The sequence below is a fragment of the Mauremys reevesii genome, linkage group 2 (genome assembly GCF_016161935.1).
Source record: "Mauremys reevesii isolate NIE-2019 linkage group 2, ASM1616193v1, whole genome shotgun sequence".
Taxonomy (NCBI): Eukaryota; Metazoa; Chordata; order Testudines; family Geoemydidae; genus Mauremys; species Mauremys reevesii.
Window position 1 is genome coordinate 108,062,756 of NC_052624.1, and position 23,196 is coordinate 108,085,951.

The 23,196-nt window shown below is 40.9% G+C and overlaps 1 protein-coding gene across 12 annotated transcripts in view; it reads left to right on the forward strand.

Annotated features, from left to right (window-relative positions):
* FHOD3 (formin homology 2 domain containing 3) overlaps positions 1–23,196 on the forward strand; it is a 634,103-nt gene that overhangs the window by 385,254 nt on the left and 225,653 nt on the right. For all 12 annotated transcript variants that reach the window (XM_039524511.1, XM_039524510.1, XM_039524507.1 and 9 more), the window contains exon 6: positions 7,351–7,445. In XM_039524511.1, coding sequence (XP_039380445.1) covers positions 7,351–7,445 — 95 coding nt within the window. The remainder of the gene's footprint in view (positions 1–7,350; positions 7,446–23,196) is intronic.

The window sequence follows — 23,196 nt, forward strand, 5'->3', positions numbered from 1 at the left end:
CGCCCCGGAGCACAAATTAAGCACTGCCTCTCCATCTCCACCCCACCCATTGCCCAAATCTCACTTCCACAGCCTCGCACCTCAGGCCTGCCCTGTTCCTTTACCTCTTGACAACAGTGCCCTGGGCAGTAGCCCACATGGTCCACAAGTAAGGCCAGCTCTGCATCCACTTGCCCTGCCTGACAGAGCATGCGCAGGGGAGTCTGCGCAGTGGTGCATCTTTCCATTCCTCTCCTGACCCTGCCCTAGTCACCATTACTGTACTCCCTGACGAGAGCTCCGGTACCCCTACGGGTACTCGTACCCCAGTTTGAAAACCACTGTGTTAGTATGTTATAGCTGTGTATATTTAGCTATAAGTATTTTAACAAGTTAGAAGAGTAAAAATTGCATTTGGTGGTTAATCTTGAAACCTTTTCTGTGTATTTTTCCTGAAGAGTAAAACCATAAAACTGCAAAGAGGCCTAACCCTAAAATATCGCCAGAGATCTGAAACTGCCGCATTACGTTTCCCACGCAGCTGTTGGTTCGAGGAAAGGACTCCCTGGCTAAACATGGAAGTGAATGCTTGATCTTAAAAATGAAAGTGGCATCTGTTATGAAAATTGCTGATTTACGTTTGTAACCCCTGTTTGTTCGGTGTGGTGGCTAGGCCAGGTAGAGATTGATGAACCTGCTATATACAGTCTTGGTAAGAGAGATGTGTCTTTTAGATCAGGCTGTAGAGGCACATGCATTAAGCTCAAGAGGTCCCAGGGTGGCTGACGTTACATATGAATAGTACGATACATTTACATTTGGAACAAAATTGCCTATGCATTTCAACAGTTATGCTGTTCATTAGAAAACTGCAGCTCTGCCATAAATAACGGATTAATAAAGGGGTCTTAAAAAATGAAAATTGTGTAATTCAGCTCCATAATAATGAACAAATGAACAGACTTTATAAAAACAGATTAAACAAGGAGATGAAGTTTGAGAAGGCTTTGTTAAGAAGCAGAACAATCACACATTTCTAGGCATTACTAAATTGGCTTTCAGCTTCCTGTAAGGCATTGCTGACATCCTTGGCAGCGATAAAAGACTTGAATATGTGTGCAAATGACTGACTTGGTATTGCAGACTAAACCTGACCATATCTCTAATAACAAAGTAAAAGCAAATCTGAAAAATCTGAGCCAACTCTATCCCTGTAGAATAAATATAGCGTCTGTAGGCTGGCAAACGGTTGCTTAACATGATTGTTTTTACAACAGGGAACAGTTAGGCCACCTCAATAACTGCTGTATCTGATCTTACTGTTTAGAGATGAGAAGTTTTTATATGATTTGTTTATTTTTTCACGTAGCCAAGTGGCACAAAAACAGTGTTTAACAATGCAGTGTGCTTACATTTGGAACAAAACCTGTCTGTGTAGATTGGTAACAATTACTTTAACTTATTCATATCTGGTTCTGAATAATTGAGTTCAGTGGGCTGGCTTTTATTTAATTTTTTGTATTATACTTTCCCCTTTAGTGAACCTTTTAGTGATTTGCTTGAGAAAGAAAATGTCTGTAGTAAATGGTGGGCCTGGGACCAACTCAAAATGTGTTACTGACTTGAAATGCATATGGAAACTAACATTGATGCTTTAGACATCTTTTAAAATGACTCTAGACCTTTCTTTCATATAAATTATGCCAATAATATCCTATAGTACAGCATGCAGCATTGGGCATGGAACATGGTTATAAACAAAACTTTCTGAAACTTCCGTAGGTCCAGTTGAAGAACCTTATAGAATATTTAGCAGTAAATTGTCTGCTCTAACCAAATACCATCTCAGAGATGAGTTTTGCTCCTTTGCAGTGAGGGAATATGAGCCAGGAATTCTGAGGTAGATACTGTACTTACTGCCAAGTAATCTACTGGTATTTCATCATGGGATATTGTTGGCACTTAGGATAATAATATTAGGGACCTAACAAAAACCTTACATAGATAAATATTTTACAAAGATATAATAGACCAGGATACATTGCTTTCCATATTGGATTATAGCCCATATCTTTTCAGTATCCCCGTATACTTCATATATTAAGGTGCTTTTGCTAGATAAGGGATTTTATGTGTTTCTGGGAGACATTCTAATAGTCTTCAACAGAGCTGATGACTCAAGAGTGGGCTATGTAATAATTATTTATAGTATACCAAATTGAATGCAAGGTAGCTATAATCTGATTGGCCATTCTTTGCTTGTATAAGATAAGGTAAAGTTTTAGCCAGATGGAAAGCAGTTTTCTCATAAAAGCCGAGTATGTACTCTTTAACAAGAACAGAATTTGGCTAATTGTTCAGAAAATAAGTGTGAATGATAAAGTAATATAACTTCTACTAATATGACATTCAGGGGATGTACAAAATGATTGTAAGGAATCAGAAAAAAAGGTATAGCAGGAAAAGTAATTAACAGGAGGTGTAATACAAAGGATCCCCACTACGCTTAACCTTACACCCTGCTATTTATTTTTTCTGCCATCCCCTCCTTCCGCACTGGTGGTGAATAATTTTTTGCAAATCTCTGAATGCCAGATTGGTGCAATTTCTATGACACTTACACCTATTTTATTACCAATATAGTTTAATTCAACATGTAACTTAAACCACTACCACTGTGTATGACATCCCCATTGAATTTGGCCCAGGAACTTCCATCAGAGTTGAACCCACTTTGACAAGGTCTGACTTTGGTCCATCATTCTTATTTAGGAAAAAAACTATACAGTCTTTAGATATATTGCACCATAACTCTGGCATGATAAACTATGTTTTGACTTGAGGAAGCAGGAATAAAATAGCAATTGTCCTGACTCCAATGCTGGTATTTTAACTAGGTTGTTACTGTGGTGCAAAGTTGAAATAGATAGAAAAATAAGGCTTCAGTCCAGAGAGGTTTAAAGCTGCTGAACACTACAGGTTGGAAACAGCCTTGAAAAGTTTGAAATTATAGGTGGGTAAATATAAGGCTTCTACTAAAATAGTTAGGAGGGTGAGGTTTTTGTGCTATTTTTTTCCTCATTAGTCCAGTTAACCCTTCTTATATGTAGTTCAAAAAAGTCTCAGTGCCAATACTGGCAAGTTTTTGGGGAGATTTTTTTTCAAGCCTCTGATTCCTTAGAAGTCTATGAAATGCCAGACTGGTCCATCCTTTTCCAATATAAGCCTAACCTAAGAAATCCAGCGATATTCCACCTTAAAATAACCCTGGGTAAATTTACAAACTATGTTCAAATAAGATTAAGAGTTTGACTTAAACCATCAAAAGCAAAGGAATTTCAAATTAAGCCTGCTCATCTTAACCCCCCGCCTTCCTGCCTGCCCCCCATTGCTCAATAGCATGCTTTCCTTGTTGATACATTTCCAAAGTAGAATTCCAGTTAGTACAGAAATTGGATTAAATAGCTTGCACTTGTTGCCAGTTTGGTTAGGGGAATGTACAGATGGAGAGATTAGATGTGATGGGCCAAATGCAGCCCCAAAGCAAACTCATTGACTTAATAGATCCCTTCTCAAATTAGCCTGTTTCCATAGGGTAAAATCATGCTCTTCCTTGATGTGGCCATGTGTGGGGAGGTAGCAAAGCCAGGTTGTGAACAATGGCAGAGCAGGGCCAGGGGGTAATGGGTCATTGGTGGTATCACCTTCAGTGATACCTATTAGCTTGAAAAGGCACCTCACATACCCTAGGGGTCACCAGAGTGGGATGTGGGAGTCACCTCCCGCCCCCTATTAGCTGTGCCACTAATCGGGGGGAGTTGCGGGGAGTTTCAGCCATTCTGGCCTGGGGTTTCAGCCATTCAGTGGACCATAAGCCGCTGTGCCAACATAAGGCAAAGTGCCTCAGAGTATCTGAGGGGGACACATGCTGCTGCTCTAGACAAGGAGCACCTTGTGGCCAATCTGCCAGCTGTGTCATATGCAAGACATGGTCAGGCAGACTCAATCCTCATTAGAGCCATGAAGTGTCAGCAGGTGCATTAACTTGGTTCCCAGGCTAGTGTTCATAGGACAGCCTCCACTCTGCTCCATTCTTTTCAGGTGTTCTCTTTTCCCTCATCACACCTATGCAACACAAGTAGCATTTAGCTTTGGAAATGGCCTTTTACAGTCCTGAGGGAGTGTGTGTGGATTGTTTTTAAAATAGGAATTCTGAGTTGCTTTTTTAATGGAACTCAGTCTGAGGACAAAAAGATCTTTAAGGCACCGTCAATGTACATGAATCTAAGAGATCAGTTAAGGGTATAACGTTACTGTATATTTTAGGTGCTCATCCTATAGAAAGTAGATTTCCCCTCCCTCGCCCCCCACCTTCCTTAAGTCTCGCTTTTGTTCCTGTGACTAATAGAGACAGGAAATAACATGCTATTCAGCAAGTAAACTATGAAGCTCCATTCCAGGGACTGTCAGCAACTGATTACTTGATGTAATGATAGATAATTATTGTAGACGTGACTTCTGTGCAGGCGCCTGGCACCAGCAAAAACTTATCTTTTGTGTAAACTGCTTGATGACATTCTCTACAGTATTCTTTATCTTGTAATACTTTTCTCAGTATTTGCCAGTTGTTTAAACTGCAACATAATGTCTAGTAGATTTTCTTTCACGTGTTCAGAATTTTCCACCAAGATCCCAAAGACCTGTCCTGTAGCTGTAACAGATATTATCAGTCTTGGGGCAATGTCTGATAATGTGCACACGCACACACAAAGGTTTTGCGGTAGCAGATAAAAATTGTCAGGAATCATGTTGCTCCTGCTTTCCACGGTGCCTGCTAATGTGCCCAATGTTGCTATGCACAGTCATATTTTAAAAGCTGGGATGTAATGTACCCCAGATCTTACACAGGCATCCAGTCTATCTTGAGCACAAATAGGAAAGTTGTTCTGTTGGAAAATTGTGCGTGTTTTTGTTTTAAAGGCAGACTTTCTCCTGTCTTTCATTTCTTCCTTATTAATTTGGAAAGTATGTGCCAGGAATAAATTTTGTTACACATTTGTTTCAGATTCAAATTAAATCCCTTCACCCCTAACCAAAGAATTCACTACAAAGGAATGGCTTGGTGATTTTATCATGGTTTGATCTCACCCTGATCTATGGCCAAATCTTTTTGTTCTGAAAAGAAGCAAATATAGGAATTATGACCTTTATTTGATTATTGAGGGATATCAGTGTTCCCCTCTCTCAAAAAACTGTCAGCAAATGCTGAAAATGAGCCCTTTTATCCAGTCAGTGCAATTTTAATAATTCTTTACTAACTGGCTATATCTTGCTGATGGGGAGTTATCTTATGTTTTCAAAATGTATTGACTTTTTTTTAGTCTTTCGTGTAAACCAGTTAAAACAGACCAATGGGTGAGATTTACTAGAAACACAAACATCAGTTAGATTCCTAACTCCTATTGATTTTCAATGACAGTTAAGTACCTGGTTGCATTTGTGCCTGTGGGGGAATCTCCCCTCAAATAATGTAGTTAGTAGAACAGTAGCATATATGGCTATATGTACATTTTTTATCATTTATGTATACATTTGTGTTGCATTAGTGCTCAGAGGTCTCAATCGGGGACCAGGGCTTCATAGTGGTAGAAACTGTACACACACAACAAAAAAGACACCAGAGAACTTAAAATCTAAACCTTGGAAACACAACAGGTAGAGATAAACAAATATGGTGGTGAGAGAGAACAAAACTAAGGAACAGAGAAATGATCGTATTTGGCATAATAAGCCTCCTTATCAAGAATCATGGCATGCCCACTGCCTATCCAGTACAGTTGTGTGAACAGTGGTCTCAGGTTGGAAAAATCATACAGACTTATCATAAAAGAAACAAACTACTACCAAAGGATGTGAACATGCTATTCTTGCTAGTGGCACCGTGGTCTAGAGAACGTAGGATAGGTACCGTAATTAGGAATCTGAGCTCTAATCCAGTTTTGCCACTGACATGTTGTGTGGCCTTCGGCATTTGCTTCTCTGTATCAGTTTGCCCCTTTGAAAAAAGGGTATAAAGTACACATTTTTACCTACCTCAGTTATGATGAATAATTAGTTAATAGGCCAGATTCATGCTTCCTGGCAAAGGGATGTAAGCATTGCGTCTCTCTGTGTTAACAAAGCTGGCTGGGCCAAATGGGGGATTCACCTGATGGACAATGCCACCCACTTTTGAGGTGGGTTATGGATCATTCTCCACACAACCAGCAGAGACAGGTTCGGCTGATGGGATCCAGTATAGAACACTATAGTGAAACTAGCCAATACTTGAAAAGCATTTGGAAGATGCACAGTATAATTATTATTTTCTCTGTAAATAATTCTCTGCACTATTTTTTATATTTCTTTATTGCAAAAAATCTTAATTAATAACTCTTGGGACATCTTTAATACTATTGAGTTATTCTTACTACAGACTGTGTTGAAGGTGCTACTTTAACATGTTCCTTTTTGGCTCAAGTGTGCATGAATCTCCTATTATAAAGTAAAAGATTCAGAGAAGAAAGCTTTGATTTTTGCTAATCCACTCTTCACTAATCCCAGGAGTTGATAATCTGTATGAAAAATCTCTCGCTCAGCAAAGAATTAATAGCTATGTGCTGTAGCAAAGTCTCATGTTAGCAATATCTCATGAGTTTTGCAAAGTATAGTATCATATTTTACAAACACTGTATGAAATGTTATCATAAAGTATGTTTTGTGATGTTTTCTTCTTGCTGTTTTTTGTTTCCTTGCTAACACTCAAATTTCAGTGATTCACAAGGATGTCTTTGTGAAATAGCAACATTCTACTGTACTAACTTGCATTAACTAACACGCTGGAATTGTGAATTGCTGAAATTTGGCAAACAGAATGGCTAGCCTAATCAAAGATTATTTTAATCCACAAAAATAGATTCAAAATCTAAAACTTCAGTACACTACATGGTACTTCCAAACATGAATAGACACATTGGCTCACAGTAGCAAAGTGAAAATAATGGAACTGTTCATGGTAGTAAGCGCTATGCCGGGTAGCAAGTGTTTCCAAGACTGGGACAATATGGTGCAGAATCATTCAGGCAAGGGCTGATGACTATAATCTGCCCTTAGTGACGTTAGTACAAATCTGCAGTAACTCCAAATGCAGTTAATGAAGTTACTTCAAATTAACACCAGTGTAATCTGGAACAGGTTCTAGCCTTGTGTCTTTTGTCAGTAAAGTTTTTGTCAATATGAACCTATGTAAATAGTAATGATAGTAAATATCAGGATTTTAATAAATATTCACCAGGTCTGATTGTACTTTCTTTGTCTTTTTATTTACTTTAGCTTTGGGCCAGATTATGCTGTATGTAGATGGGATGAATGGAGTAATAAATCATAATGAAACCATCCAATGGCTGTACACTCTCATTGGGTCAAAGGTAAGAAGATCTCCAGATTACTTGCTTTATACATCTTAAGTGTTCTTTAAATATTTTTTTCTATTTTGTGTTCATGAATTGTCGGGGAGAGAAGGGGTTGGAATTCCAGTGAGAAATTTAAGTATTGATTGCTTGGGATCAACTCATATAGTTTTGTAAACTAAGACTAGAAGGATACAATAGTATTGCGCAGATAATTTAGTTTGGCAGCATTCATAAAGCAAAATAACTTAGCAGCAGACTCTGGAGCCTGGCATCTTAGCTCTTTCCTAAATATAGTTCTATCAGTTATAGTAATAGCATTTGTTATAGTAATAGTGTTGGTTCTTATATTTTAACTTAGACTGAGATCATCCTGTCCTTTGGTAAAATATACAGCATTCGTTGTGTATAATTCAGTCCATTGTTCAGCATCCAGTTAGAGTGCCCAATTTTCATAGACTTGTAAATATTAAGGTCAGAGGAACCATTCTGATCATATAGACTGATCTCCTACATAATCCTAATTCCTGTGCCCAGCCAAATAACTTGTGGTTAAATTAGAACAATCCTTTATAAAGACATCCACTCCTAATTTAAAGATTTGTAATTTAATCCACTCCTAATTTAATTTCTAAATGAAAGCATCTACAGCCCAAACTGGAGCAGTTTAGAGAATGCAGACATCAGTCCTGCTACCATGCACATATGAAGCAAGAATTCTACCACTCAGGCTAATTCTGCCACCTACCTAATATTGCTGTCAGTCAAGTCCATAGGACTTTTACCCTCATCTAAACTTGGAGTTAGATCAGGCCCATATTGTACATAGTGCCTACATGTATGGAGAGGCAATCAAAAAACATGATTACTGCAAGAGTATTTAATTGGTAACCTGTTTCAGGGCCTGATCCAAAATCCATTGAAGTCAATTGGAGTCTTTCCTTTGACTTCAGTGGATTTTGGATTAGGGTCTAAGATACTAAGTAAATATCTGTTTAGAATTCCAGTGTAGGCTGGACTGTTATTCCTTTCCTGGTATTTGGTAAATACCATATTTTTCAAAGGACAGTATATCTTTGCATTGCTTCAATTTGTGCGTCCAGTAAATTTGACCATGAGGAGAACATTTTTTTTTTCTGGCGTAATGTTGAGCTTGCCAGGGTGGTATGTGGAAATATCTCTCCTCATATGTACAGTTGGACCAAATTCATAGCCATGAAAAACACGTCATGGACCGTGAAATCCGGTATCCCTCCCTGAAATCTGGTCTTTTGTATGCTTTTACCCTATACTATACAGATTTCATGGGGGAGACCAGTGTTTCTCGAATTGGGGGTCCTGACCCAAAGGGGAATTGCAGGGAGATCGCAAGGTTATTATTATTTTTTGAGGGTGGGGGGAGTCGCGGTATTGCCACCCTTACTTCTGCGCTGCTGTCTTCAGAGCTGGGTGGCTGGAGAGCGGCGGCTGTTGGCTGGGTGCCCTGCCAGCACCAGCGCAGAAGTAAGGGTGCCATAATATGCCATCCTTACTTCTGCGCTGCTGCTGGCGGCGATTCTGCCTTCAGAACTGGGCTCCTGGCCAGCAGCCGCCGCTCTCCAGCTGCTCAGCTCTGAAGGCAGCACCACCGCCTGCAGCAGCGCAGAAGTAAGCGTAGCAATACCACAACCCCACTACAATAACTTTGTGACCCCCCCCACAACTCCTTTTCAGGTCAGGACCTCTACAATTACAACACCATGAAATTTCAGATTTAAATACCTGAAATCATGAAATTTACAATTTTTTAAAATCCTATGACCATGAAATTGACCAAAATGGACTGTGAATTTGGTAGGGCTCATATGAGCATGAGCCCTTTGCTGTAGCTTATCCTGTTTGCACAGCCTGGCTGTGAAAAGCCACCGGTGGAGAATATGATCAGTTTAGTCTCATAACAAAAGATGCATAATGGATTAAATTCTGTCTCTGCCTCTGTACCTGCAGAGGTTCCCCTGACCTGGAGCCAGTGCAGTTCCGCTGCATGGGGAGGGCAGAACAGGTGGAGGGGCTGCTTACGGATATTGCTGCTTGCATAGGCCCTTTCCCAGCTCCTGTTATAGTCAGTGGAAAGATTCAAGTCTACAGAGCAGAGCCTTGCATTGTAGAAATTCCCTGTATGGGAGTTCAAGGAGTGGGTGGAGAATAGACAGGACCTAAAAGGAATGTGAAATGGGCCAAAAAATCTACTACTCCCCCCTAAAGCAGAGGGTACTGTGTAAGAGCCACACAGGCTACTCCTGCCCCTGTTATTTTGACCTGCTCAGAGCAAGACTAACTGCCACAATGCTTGGAATGGTGTCAGTAACCTCTATACACTAGGGCTCCCCAAAGTTGCTAACACTTGGTGGAGCTGAATCAGAGTTAGCAGTGGTGGGAAATTTAGGGAAATTCTCTGGAGATGATGGGGCCAGAGAAAGGGTTTTCTTTCCTCATTTCCATACATATGTTTGTGCAACCTAAAAAAGAGCATAGAAGTCTTGAGTCCCAGAGGCCCCTGTAACTACTCCCTCCAAATACTCCAGGGAATTCATTGCTACAAGAGATTGAGTCAAAAACTGGGACTGGATTACTATATATGCTGGATATCTTTGGATGACTAATAATATTGGTAGATATGAAAAGTAAGATAATGATGAGGGTAACTAATCTCAAGTGTCATGAGCATCTTGTTGGGTAGAAGATCAGAAAGGAATTTTTTTCCCCATGTAGATCATTTCACAGTTGGCTGGGTGCATAACCAGGCAGCTTGCCTTCTTGGAACATCAAATACTAGCCACTGCCAGAGAGAGGATGAAAGTATAGATGTAGAGATGGCTTGGTGGGTATGTATTCTAGTTTCCTATGAAACATATACAAGAAAAAAGCAAGCAAGAAAAAGAAATGTTAAGACATTGAGTATGCTAATCCTCTCATTCTACCACGATGTGGGGGACACCTTAGCGTTACTTTACAGATCTGAAATGAAATATGTTGATTGTCTTTACCAAAGCACTACAGCACTCCAGTCTTTAAGCTCCTCTTCTCCCCCATCGTCAGCCAAAATGCTTATATCCATATCTTGGCTTAGTGCCTGAGACTAGGGAATGCAGGCAATGTGCTTTGAATAGTTTGGTTTCAGGTAGCATCAAAGTTATTTTTTTCATTATTATTTAACTGTCTTGGAAGGGATCTAAGCCCCTGTCTGTGTGCCAAAAGTTAATCGAAGGTATGACAAGCTCACTAGCAGAATGTGTGGTGTGACAGCTGCTTTATGCACTTAAATGTGGATTTGGCTCTCCATGAAAAATGAATCTGTGGAATTTGCAGCATACCTACAGTCTAATTTACAGTCCAGCTAAACTACTTCTTTTTCCTCAACAAAGGGAAAATTGTTTTAACGTTGTTGAGCAAAAAAAGGATGGTAAAGTTGCTAAAGCTGCAGTGTAAATATTGAAACAATTCCTTTTGAAAGAAAATGGAAGTTAAACAACATATCATTTAGTGGCGTACGTTAGCAGTGACTGGGACATGTTGTTTCTTGCCTTTACCTAAAAGCTTTGTAGAGGCTCAATAAACTAATTAGTAGAGATGGTTGAATAATTTTTATTGAAAATCTTTTCTGACAAATTCCGTAATATTTTTGACTTTTTATAATTATTTGTTAAATCCTGCTCATTAGGGCTCTGGTTCTGGCTCCTTACCTAATGGACTTGTCTATATTAGGTTTTTTTCCTCTATTATATTCCCTACCATTGCTCAGTTCCATCTCTGATAGCAACAGAACTGGACACTGGCGTAGATGGGTCACCATCAGCCACTGACATTTTCATCACTGTATTGCCTAGACCTGCTGTGAACACAGTTAGAGGACACAATGGTTAAAATTCCAGCAGAGAGTTTGCACTAGCATTCCTACCATTGTTTCCACTAGTTGAGCTGCACCAATGGCATCAGTGGTGAGAAATTGTAAGGGTGGAGGGAAGGTTAGTGTTAGACACAAAACATATGAGTAAGAGTGGGAGAACTGGGTGCTCGAATAGCACTTCTTTTTGATGATCAATGCAAAATTTGAGGTTAGCAATGTACTTCTTCCATGTTCATTTTTAAGGGACGGGATAGCATGGCATTGCTCAAAGTGTTTATTATACAATCATGATTGAAATATATCACTAAAATCATAGCACTTAGGCCTTGATTCAGCAGTCCCTCCCTCCCATCCCCCGTATTTAGCAAAGCACTCAACCATGAGTTTAATGGTTGATAAATGGTTAAGTTCCATTGGGCTCAATGGAACTTAAGTACATACCTAAAGTTAACCATGTTTTTTAGGCTAGGGTTGGACTTACGTGCATATGTAAAAGCTTTGCTGAATTGGGCCATAGTGCTTCTCGAGCTCTTTAGACAGGTGCGTAGATATCAATAAAAGTTTCAACCACCCTAATTTTTAAGGTAATTAAAAGATTAAAAACAGAGATAAAAATAGCCATTATATGAGTCTATTTTAAAAAATCTTTCTAAAACTCTTTTGGCTCTCAGGTAAAAGGGATGAAGGGTTTGGTGGGAATAGGGGGAAAGGATGGCTAAAACTGAAACCTAAGCTTTTGGAGTGGAAAGCGAGCTTTTCCAACCTTTCCTGTCAATTTCACCTTTTCATCATTTTTCTCACATTATTCTTACAAATCTCATCAGAACCAGCCTAAATACAAGAGTAAATTTGGAATCTCACTAGAGAGACAAGTTAAGTAACAAAGGAGATTTTCAAAGCATGAAGAACAAGTAGGCACCAAACTCTCATAGGCTTTCAATAGATTTTTGAAAATCTCCATCCGTGGTGGTTAAATTTTCTGGAAATTCTCAGATCCATGACAGCACTCCAATACTCTCCATGTATCTTTGGGGTAAATATCTCCCTCTGTGTAGAAATGAAAGGAAAACTCCTGCTTGTACGTACCAGCAAGGGTATGTGTGAATGCTGGAAGGTTTTTGCCTCTAACAGGCATTTTCTATAGAGCAGGCTTCACTCAGGACAAGTTGCAATGTTAAAACAAGGCTAACAAATCACAAGGCTACAAATAATTATTCTAAATTAAAAAAAAAAGAAAGCTTTAAAGGGTTTGTGTAGTTTTATTTAACCCCCTTTTTTGAAGCAATTTCACTCATGTTATCCAGGAAGAACTGATTGCTTTTGTTATGTGAAACCATTTCCCTTGGATGTCACTGACTACAAACAATACCAAGTTAATATAATGGCATTATGGGTCATTGTACCTAGTTGTTTACACTGTGATGATGATGTGACATGTTGCATCACTGTACCCTCAGTAATATATTTCTTGGACCAACTTCTGTTGGTGAGAGAGACAAGCTATTGAGCTTACATAGAGCCCTTCTTGTCTCTCTAATATCCTGGAACCAACATGGCTACAAAACTGCATGTGCCCTAGAACAGAGAGTCTCAACCTTTTTTCAATCACAGACCCCTAAACATTTTCAAATGGAGGTATGAACCTCTTTGGAAACCTGTGTATATATTTGAATTCTGTTCAGTCAGTTTTCCATCTAAGTCTTTCGTGGACCCCTTAGATATAGTCTGCAGACCACAGGTTGAGAACCACTGACAGATAATGCACTTCCCTAAATAGCATGTATCTATTAGTAATGCAGTTTGCAAATACCCAACCTCATGTACATTTCAGTAACCGGAGAAACAGTTATGTAAAACTTCAAACACTACATCAGAATTTGTTAGTCTTCCTTCATAGTTGAATAGCTATCCTAATTTAAAATGTTTTTCAAGTCTCTCAAAGTCAGCTACAGAAGTGGCATACCTTCTCCAGTGACGTTAGGCTTGGAATACACAAATTAAGATGGAGCTTTAATAGCCATAACACCACCAATATTTTAACATGTATATAATACCTTCCATCCTAGAAGTACCTCATCAACTATATACATATGTCATTGTCACTGAAACGAAGCTACCTAAACAGCGGAGAACAGCAGTTCGCTAGCACACAGCATGATGAATGACATGGGTAGAGAGGATGAGTTCTTAGTGGACAATGGGACAAAACCTTGTTCTTGTGAAAAGAGCCATGAAAATTTCAACATGTATGCAGAGTATACAGCACCTTCATTTTTAAGGCCTTGTCCAAAAGACCCAGTCAGTGCAATTTTAATAAATTAGACCCACCACATACTGAAGTGCAGAGTATTCAATTCATTTTCTCTGGAAGAATAATGATGAGTGTTATTTTTGGCGTTCTAGCTTGAATGGAGCCACTGTGAGTCTGTTTACCTGGGCTGGGAGGCTTGGTCCCAACCGCTGTGTAGCCATACTACAAGGGGCTGTTCTGGCAGCTGGGGATCACTATAGAGTATAGCAACGTTCCAGACTTTCCCTCTTTCCCTTGGTCACATCCTCTGTGCCAATGCTTATGAGAGGAATGGTATAGAGCCACTACTCTGGCTCTGCACCACCCCCTATATCAGGTAGCCACATAAGCTAGCTTCTAGTACCTGTGCACTTCTGGAATGATGGAAGGGGGTTGTAGCAGGGCCGAGGATGTGGTTCATTATTTTTATCATAATACTGATGCTAACCAGATGTAAACCTCTGGTAGTCATTAAAAAACATACAAAACCAATGTTATACCAGAGTTAGTAGTGAAAGTGTGTTTCAGTTAGACTCCAGTTAGCGCTGCCCCCAAAATTACTTTGTTTACAACAATTCTGCAACTTCAAAATAAAATTAAAAAGCCTAAAAAATAACATTTAAGTGATACTGCCATATCTCTCCTTGTGCTAGAATGCAAAACTTTAATTCCAACATGTATAAATATTGTTGCAAACCTCTGTGAAACCACACTGTACCACTGTCCCCACATTTCTGCTATCTCTATCTCTTGTTGCTGAGGTAAGAGTTTAAGGTTTTGCATCATAGTTCAGGTTACATGCAGGTAGGCTGTGAAGGGATCTGGGGTGTATGTTGGAGATGGAAGTGGTGTCCCTGTAGTCTATCATGGACAGTGCCTGTGTGATACCTGTGGATTGTTGGAGACATTTCCCTTAACTTGATATTCATTTATTTTAAGGTTTGGGATATGTACTGAAGTAACTTTAAATATTTGCAATGATTTTTTTTTATCTTTTGAAATGAATATATGTACATATAAATCTGTATGTTGTACAGGTATATATTTACTCTAAATTAGTGAAGGAAAGGTTTCCGGGTTAGAGGTCATTGCCCACAGGTGGGATATCTACTGTAGCCACATTTCAGACTAAAACTTAATAGTGGAGCACCAGTTTGATTCAGATACTCTACCCTCGCTGTGTTCACAGACCACTGGGATAAGCCCTTGATCTTTTGAAAAATCTCTTATGAAGTGTGGGTTGCTCTGCAAACCCACTAATCTCTACCACTGACCTTAGAATTTATGCATAAAACAGCATTAAGTGTTCCCAAAACTGTAGTGCACTTTCATTTATTTTTTTTCCTTTCTGAGTGCCACTGATTAGAGTAATTTTTTTTTCTATTTGATGATCCAGGCGGCTATAATTCCCCCCAGCAGACCTGAAAACCCTTTCTGGCATTGTTTTCAGTGGAAAGTAATCCATTTTTAAAGTGATCTGCGTAGCCTCAGAAGACCAAGTGGAATGCTAGGTCTAGGTTGATATAGGAAGATTGATTAAAGATTTATATCTCACATATTGTTTTAATTTGTTTTTCCAGTTTGCATCTGTCTGAGTCCAGTATTGTAGGGACAGTGCTGAATCTTAGCTTTCTGGCTTTTCCTCAGCCTTGTATGAATCTTTTGCTTCATATTTGTTAGAAGGCAGAATTGTTTTGTATCCTGAAGGGGCACTGTGTCTACAAAGTACCAGAAAGATCGTGGGACACATTGAGATTCTGAGAACTGTGTTACTGACTTTTGAATAGAAGCTCACATGAACATAAGGTAAATATATCTCACTCCTCACTGGGGTCCAAATCCAAAGTCCATTGAAGTTAATGGACTCAGTGGGCTTTGGATAATGCCCTAAGCAGTGATCATTTGGGCTCTAGTTCTAAAATGTGGGAGGCGTGTAGGATTAGTGGTTAGAGAAGAGGTCAAACAGTCAAGTCTTTGGAGTTCCGTCCTTGCCCTGCTTCTGACTAAAGTTAAACACACGCTTAACTGCTTTGCTGAACACAGATTGACTTTAGCATGTGCTCAAGGGTTTGCTGAACTGGGACCTTAATTTCTTTGTGCTATAGCTGATCCATTGTGTAAAAGAGTCTAATAATACTTTCCTAGGTAGTTCCCAGGAAAGGTGTAAAGATTAATTCTTAAAATTATTCTTTGGTGACTTAACACAAGTACTAGCATAGTAACTTGTCACTGGAGCTGGTTGGAAAAACTTGGACAGAACCATTTTATGTCAAAATTGAAACACAGCATGAAATCATGTTCATTTTGCAAACATTTCATTTTGGAGGGGACAAAACTGCAAAAATAGGGTTGACAGTACAGAAATATGGGCCATTTCAACATTTTCAGAACAAAATGTTTTATTTTTTTGTTTTTAATTAGTGTAAAATGGGGGAAAAAAGTGATTTTAAAAAAAAAGTCTCGATTGATCCAAAACAAAGTTTTTGGGTAATTTTCTTTCATGGAGTATTTTGAATTTTTAGGTTTCATTCCAGTTTGAAACAAAGCCAAATATTGAAATCTTCATTAAATGGAGTCTCCACGTTCCATACAACCTTCTTGTCACTAAGGTGGCAGTTTAGTTTCTAATCCTCCGTTTCTGCCTGGTATGTCTAACAGCTGTTATATATCCTTGGGGCTGTTTGCCTATGAACAGGAAATGGCTGTTGATTCTGCCGGTGAGCCACATCTCAGTGTCCTTACTCGCTTATCGCTCAGTTCCTGCTCAGGCCATTTCTCACTGGCATCAATAAAAGAAGTGAATCAGGGACTCAGGATTTAGTTCTACACCTTATTATGCTGACTTGTGTCATAGCCTTGAAATGTACTGACAATAGAACTTGTGCTTGGCCTTTTTTCCTTTCTTGAAGAGGTGCTCATAGACACCTATATAAACATACATAGAAACTGATTTATAACTATCATCTATCTATCTATCTAGATCTAGATAGATTGATCTAGATCTAGATAGATTGATAGTAAATAGTAAATTCATATTAATGGAGAAAAGAATATATAAGGATAGGATTAGGACTAAAAATTAATTCTCTTTCAAAACGCATGCAAGCATAGGCGCCGACTTACTCAGAGCCCGGGGGGTGCTTGACCACCACTTTACTACAGACCCTGCCCCCACTCCATCCCTAACTCCAAACCCCTACCCTGCCCCGCCTCTACCCGTCCCTGCCCTGGCCCAGGCCCTGCCCCCACACCACCCCTTCCTCCAAACCCCCACCCCTGCCTGCCTCTTCCCACCCCCTTCTAGCCCTTGCTCCTCCCGCTCTCCCCCAGTGTCTCCTCTCCCTCCTCCCCAGCAGAACATCTGATCCTGGTGGGCGGGAAGCTCTGCAAGGGAGGGAGAGTCAATTGGTGGGGCCACTGGTGGGGCGGGAGGTGCTGAGGGGAGGGGGAGGCACTGATCAGTGGGGCTGCCAGTGGGTGCTGTTTTTTTTCCGTGGGTGCTCCAGCCCCAAAGAACTCATGGAGTCAGCGCATATGCATGAAAGCCCAATAAAGTAATGAAATAAATTTCCACTGGTGTTCCTACAGTGCAGCTTTCTCAGGGTGTTCTTAAAAATGAGACATACTTGCATCTCAAGTGCTTTCATGGTTAAATATTTCTTACTGCACAGTAAATGTACAGTTGTGTATGGCCAGTCCTGAGTTAACACCGTCTATGAGTTGAATTGCACATATTCTATGAGTGAGTGAAATATATACAGGAGCCTGCTCAATTAGTGGTCATCAAAGGAACATGCACAGTGCACTACATATGAGCTGTCATTTACAGGATCATCACATGATAATGTGTTCTATCCTTATTTGCTAATGTGGCTGAAATTACTGATGGATGTGAAGGAGACAAATAAGGTAAACAAGATTGGCAGATGTCAGAACAGTAGATTTTCTTCTCTATGCTTCTTAATATTTATATCAAATCATACACATGCACTCATTTAGTTTTAGACTGTGTACCCTTTGGGGAAGGGACCATGGGGCAGATTGTGATAATGCTTACATGACAATAACACCAAGAAATTTGTTTGACTCTAATAGAGTTACTCAGAATTTATGTCAGAGTAAGATCAGAATCTGTCTGGCCTCATACCCTCTATATACAATACAATATAGCACTCAATACAATGCAAAAATATTTAATAGAGTTTAATTTTGATGGGGCAGAAAACATAAAATATACCCTATGTTACATACAAATGGAAATTAAAGCCCTGATTATTATGATTGTTTCCTTCTCCTCTGTTTGTGGAGTGTCTGTCCAGCAGTTGGTATATATCTGTAGCACTGTATGTGCCTGTGAACTGTTCAGTAGGGTCCTGTTGCTGCCCTCAGCAGAAGTGTATGTTGCTCTTGCTCCTACATAATGGGGGAGACGAGCAGGACTGCCAGGTGGAAAGGCCAAAGCTGAAGGGTAAGAAATTATATTGTGCCTCCAAGAGACACAGCACAGAACTTGTATCTCAGAGGGAAGGCGTCTCAAGTAGTTTCACGCCTGCTGGATTCTGGACTGCTGAAGGGCCAGGCATGGTACTCAAAATAAATTAGGCAGCTCTGAGAGCTGCTCTAATTTATTGAAACGACAAGGAGTCCAATGGCACCTTAAAGACTAAAAGATGTATTTGGGCCTAAGCTTTCGTAGGTAAAAAACCTCACTTCTTCAGATGCAGTGAGGTTTTTTACCCATGAAAGCTTAGGCCCAAATAAATCTATTTTACTTCACACACTTATGCTCCCCCCGAGGTTGCTAATGAGCTGCTCTGCAGCCTGCAACAACTGAGGGCTTCTCTGTGTAACTTTAGCGCCCTCGTGGCCAAGATGGAGTCTGCTCTGCAGGCAGCTCTGGCCAAGAGAAGGCGCGCGCAGGAATGCAGCAGGAAAAATCCCTTCCACCTCAGGGGCATCTGTTCCAACCCCCCAGAGTGAACACACCCACCCACAGGAAAAGTACAATGGATATAACAAAGGGAGGTATTTATGTACAGAGGGATGAGAGGAGAAAAACAACAAGGGGCAATATAGGGGGAACAGTAGAACAGGGCTGCATCCAAACCAAGGCCCCACAGGCCCAGCGGTAGCACAGTCTGGAGGGGCAGACACTGAGCAACGTGTCTGCACACACAGTTCAGGAGTCCTGAGCAAAGTTCCAGTCCAGGGTGCTCCTTGGGTGCTCCTGGTCGTCTTTGGCGCCAGTGAACTTTCCCCCAACAACACCCCCCCACCCCCCGGTGCCCTCTTCTGCCGCTCTCTGCAAAGCCACAGAGCGACCACCTCCCCACTTAACTAGCTACAGCCTCCCTCCTTGTTCCCAATGCAGTCACAAGCCCCAGTGCTTGCAGCTCTGGGCAGCCATGATACTGGGTCCAGCTCCGGCCTGTCCTTCTCGGGCGATTCCTCCCTGGCACAGGGCTCCTCCTGGCTCCTGCCCTGGGGTGTCCGCGATCGGCCACCCTGGCCTTCCCAGGCTTCAGGCAGGTCTCTGCTGCTTCCATTTGTGAGGGCCTGGGGACTGCAGCCCTTCTCTCTCTCCAGCTCCACAGCCACCCCCTGGAGTTTCCCTCCTGTTTTTTCACTGCTCCCACTCCCTCCTTAGGAAAAAGATTTAAAGGGGGCATGCTCTCTAAACCCCAAAGGGGTTACATCTACATGGTGGGGTAATACACACTTCCAGGGTGTGGTTTCTAAAGCACACTAACATGTTGTGCATTAATTGGTCAGTATAGATACTGCTGCTACAAACTAAAGGAAGTGCACTAGGTTAGTGCGCACCAGCCGAGTGTACACAGACCAATTAATGCACAACATATTCATTTGCTTTAGAAATGACACCTCTATGGTGTTCATTGTTGCACTGTGTAAACAAGCTCTGAGAATCTCTGTAGCCGATGCAGGCTATGAGGATTTTTCTCCTTCCTCTGGCCAGGACCCTGACATGTTCTCCTACACCAGGCCTTGCAAAGGGGTCTCACGTCTGTCTTCCTAAGTTACTGCATTGGGTGAACGCTCCTCCAGGACTTTTAAACCTCTCTCTGGCCCCTCTGCTTGGCATAAGGGGTTCAGAGCAAGGGTGAGACTCTCACTCAAAGTCCTAAAAGCAATACTGCAACTTACCCAGTCCACACTCTGTGTACCAGATACTCAACTGCTGTAAATAGGTGCAGCTCCTTTGACTTCATTGGAATGATGTCCATTTACACCAGACTCCAACCTAATAGGTAGTTTGGTATACATTTGATTATCTAACTTCTGTGAAAAACAAAATGTTTGTGTGTAGTATAAACACAATCATGTCACCTTAATTTTTCATTTCCTGACTTTTAAGGGCCCGATCCAATGCCTATTGAGGTAAGTGGAAAGGTTCTTATAGTACTTGGCATCAGGCCCTAAATTTGTAGCTCTAATTTTGCATAAACATAGTTTATTTTGAATGTATTGATTTAGTACTTTGAAGATAAAGGTCAGGCTGCTGGAATAAGATTGAAATTGAATAGCCAGTCAGGGTAGAGCACATGATGCATTCACATTGGTCTGTCCCATCTTTCAGGTAGGAAGCTAGCTGCTTACTGAACCAATTATAGTTTACTTTTGGTCAATGCAAAGTAGAGTTCATTGTAATAGTCGGGGGCTGAGCTGACAAATGTGTAGATCACTGCAGCTAAGCCTGTTGCATTCTGAACTGTGGACTCCATAATCTGTACAAATAGAGCTACCAGTAGTAGGAATAGATATTTTCAAGAAAAATAAGTTCAGTTTTAGAAATTAATGTACTCAGAATTTATCTTTGTAAATGAATAAAATTCTGTGAAATATATACCTCTCTATATATCATGAGTATCTCATTACCTTGAGATCATAGATCAGATTAGCAGTTTATTGAAAATCTAGGGGAAATTACATTTTAATTGACACATGGCATGACTTTTAACTGCCACTAGCATAGCAGGGGTTCACTTCTAATCTTTCATTCAGAATAATCAGATCTTAAATATAACATGCAAACATTCTGTTAGGAATGAATGCAACATGGACAAATACTTAGTCTTGCCATGAGTGCAGGGGACTGGACTAGATGACCTCTCGAGGTCCCTTCCAGTCCTATGATTCTATGAAATAATTGCCAAAAATGGTCTAAATATTGCATGAGAAAAAACAGGAAGAATGAAACAAAAGAGCCCAAAGCAAATGAATATTACATGAGTAAGAAAATGGTAATAGAAAAGAAATCAACATAAGATGAGTGGCAGCTGTCATAGTTACCTCAGTATACATATTCCTTGTAGCAAGTGGGTTCTGTAAAAAGGATTCCTAGCAATGTGTTTCCTAATAGAGATGCAGTGCCATAAGCTTGCCTAGAAGGGGTCATATTTGTCCATATCATCACAGTACCAGAACAAAGAAAGGGAACCAACTTGTCTTTATTGCATGCTTATAACTATTAAGTCTTCTGGCAAGATACATGTTTGGAGATTCTCTGGCTGTGAAACTAATTGCTTGGGGAAAAAAATTGCAAATTTTCAACCAAAATTTTGACACAGTGCGCTAGATGAAAAAGAATGGAGCAACAAGCCAATGTTGCTTTCAGGGTGAAAAGCAAATTACAATAATCCAAGTTTACAGTGCAGAACATAAAATGCAAGGTATATGCTTCCGTAAGATATTTCAGTACATCTGAACTTGGAAATCAGCTTGGCCGATATAAAACATTCTCTCCATTCTTCTGTCATTTTGTAAAATCATTTAGGAGATGCAAAAGTCCACTAATAACAACAATACCTACCATTTGTATAGCACTTTTCTCCTTTAGATCTCAAAGCACTTTACAAAGGAGGTCAATCTCATTATCACCGTTTTGCATGCACTTTATAGCAGTGCTTCTCAAAGCTGGTCCGCTCCTTGTGCAGGGAAAGCCCCTGGTGGTCCAGGCTGGTTTGTTTACCTGCCATGTCCACAGGTTCGGCCAATCGCGGCTCCCACTGGCTGTGGTTCACTGCTCCAGGCCAATGGGGGCGGCGGGAAGCCGCGGCCAGCACATCCCTCAGCCCGCGCTGCTTCCCGCAGCCCCCATTGGCCTGGAGCGGCGAACCACAGCCAGTGGGAGCCACGATCGGCCAAACCTGCGGACGCGGCAGGTAAACAAACTGGCCTGGACCCCCAGGGGCTTTCCCTGCACAAGCGGCTCCCGACTTTGAGAAGCACTGCTTTAGAGGATTGAAATGGGCTTAGCCATAAATGAGGAATTTGGTATGTTGTATTTGGAGGAACTATTTCCTATTTAAAAACTAAAATATATTCTCTAAGTTTGTTTTGTTCACTCACACAGTTTTCTGACATTAATACCACTTCCACTGTTGCAGAAATAGGATGTGAATCATAAAGGAGAAGGCTACTTATTTGCACACAGTTACATAGTGTTTGGGCATAAGCCCAGTCAGTCTGCTGTGGAGTCACTAATCAATTCCTCTCCTGTCCCCTGAGTCTTATCCTTGATGACCAACAGTTTGTACCGCCAAACTTGACAGCTTCTGGTGTTGAAAGAAGAACGATAGGGGAGCACATGAGTAGATTCTCAGTCATTTTCAGACTAAGACAGTCTAGTGCATTGTCAAATATGGTTATAGTTAAGTCCAGCTGCTACGCCAATCAGTGGGACAATTTATTCTAGTTTATACAGTTATACTCATCATCTGGGGATTAGATGGGCAATGAAAAGCAAAGGCTTGTTGATTTTTGTCTAGGCTCATGTCAGTAATAAATGTACCATGTACTTCTGTCTTTTTATCCCCCATTCCTCCGACCGCACATGCTCCATTCCTACAAGTCACTGTTTAAGCCCTGATTGTTATCTCTTTTCCATGGACAATTAGTAGATTAATTCTATGGAATGAGAGGCCTTGAATGGCTGAAAGAGAGAGGTTTTTGTTTTCTGTTGCTTTACGTGTTGTAGGAGAAAAGTGCATATGGTAAATTTAAAAAAAAAAAATCTTGAATGAGTAAACTTCCAGAAAGTGCCAAGTCCAGATACTTCAGCAATCCAGTATTTGACCAATTAAGGAAATTCCACCTTCCCTTTTCCCCCACAATGGTGAGCCAGTATAAAAAAACAAATCAGTTTGTCTCTGACTTTGCTTCCAGAGACCCTAGAGCAGTGGTCCCCAACCTTTTGTCTGGCGGGCGCCAGGCGAAGGACCATGGCGGCGGTGGAGCATCTGTTGAAATGCCGCCGAATTTCTGTGGCATTTCGGCGGCGCCGCCTCTCGATGATGTCGCTTGTCGGCGGCAAGCGGCGTCATCGAGAGGCGTCGCCGCCGAAATGCCACAGAAATTCGGCAGCATTTCAGCGCATGCTCCACCGCCGGCCAGGATGCGGGCGCATTTAGGCGCCTGCAGGCACCACGTTGGAGACCCCTGCCCTAAAGCATAATCATGTATTCTGAGGGTTTTGCCTGGTCTGCCAGCAGAGATGGCAGGTGTGACTGCTGGGATGAGTCATGAAATCTGCAGGAAGCAGGGAGTTGGTTAACCTTCACATTCCTTGCTGT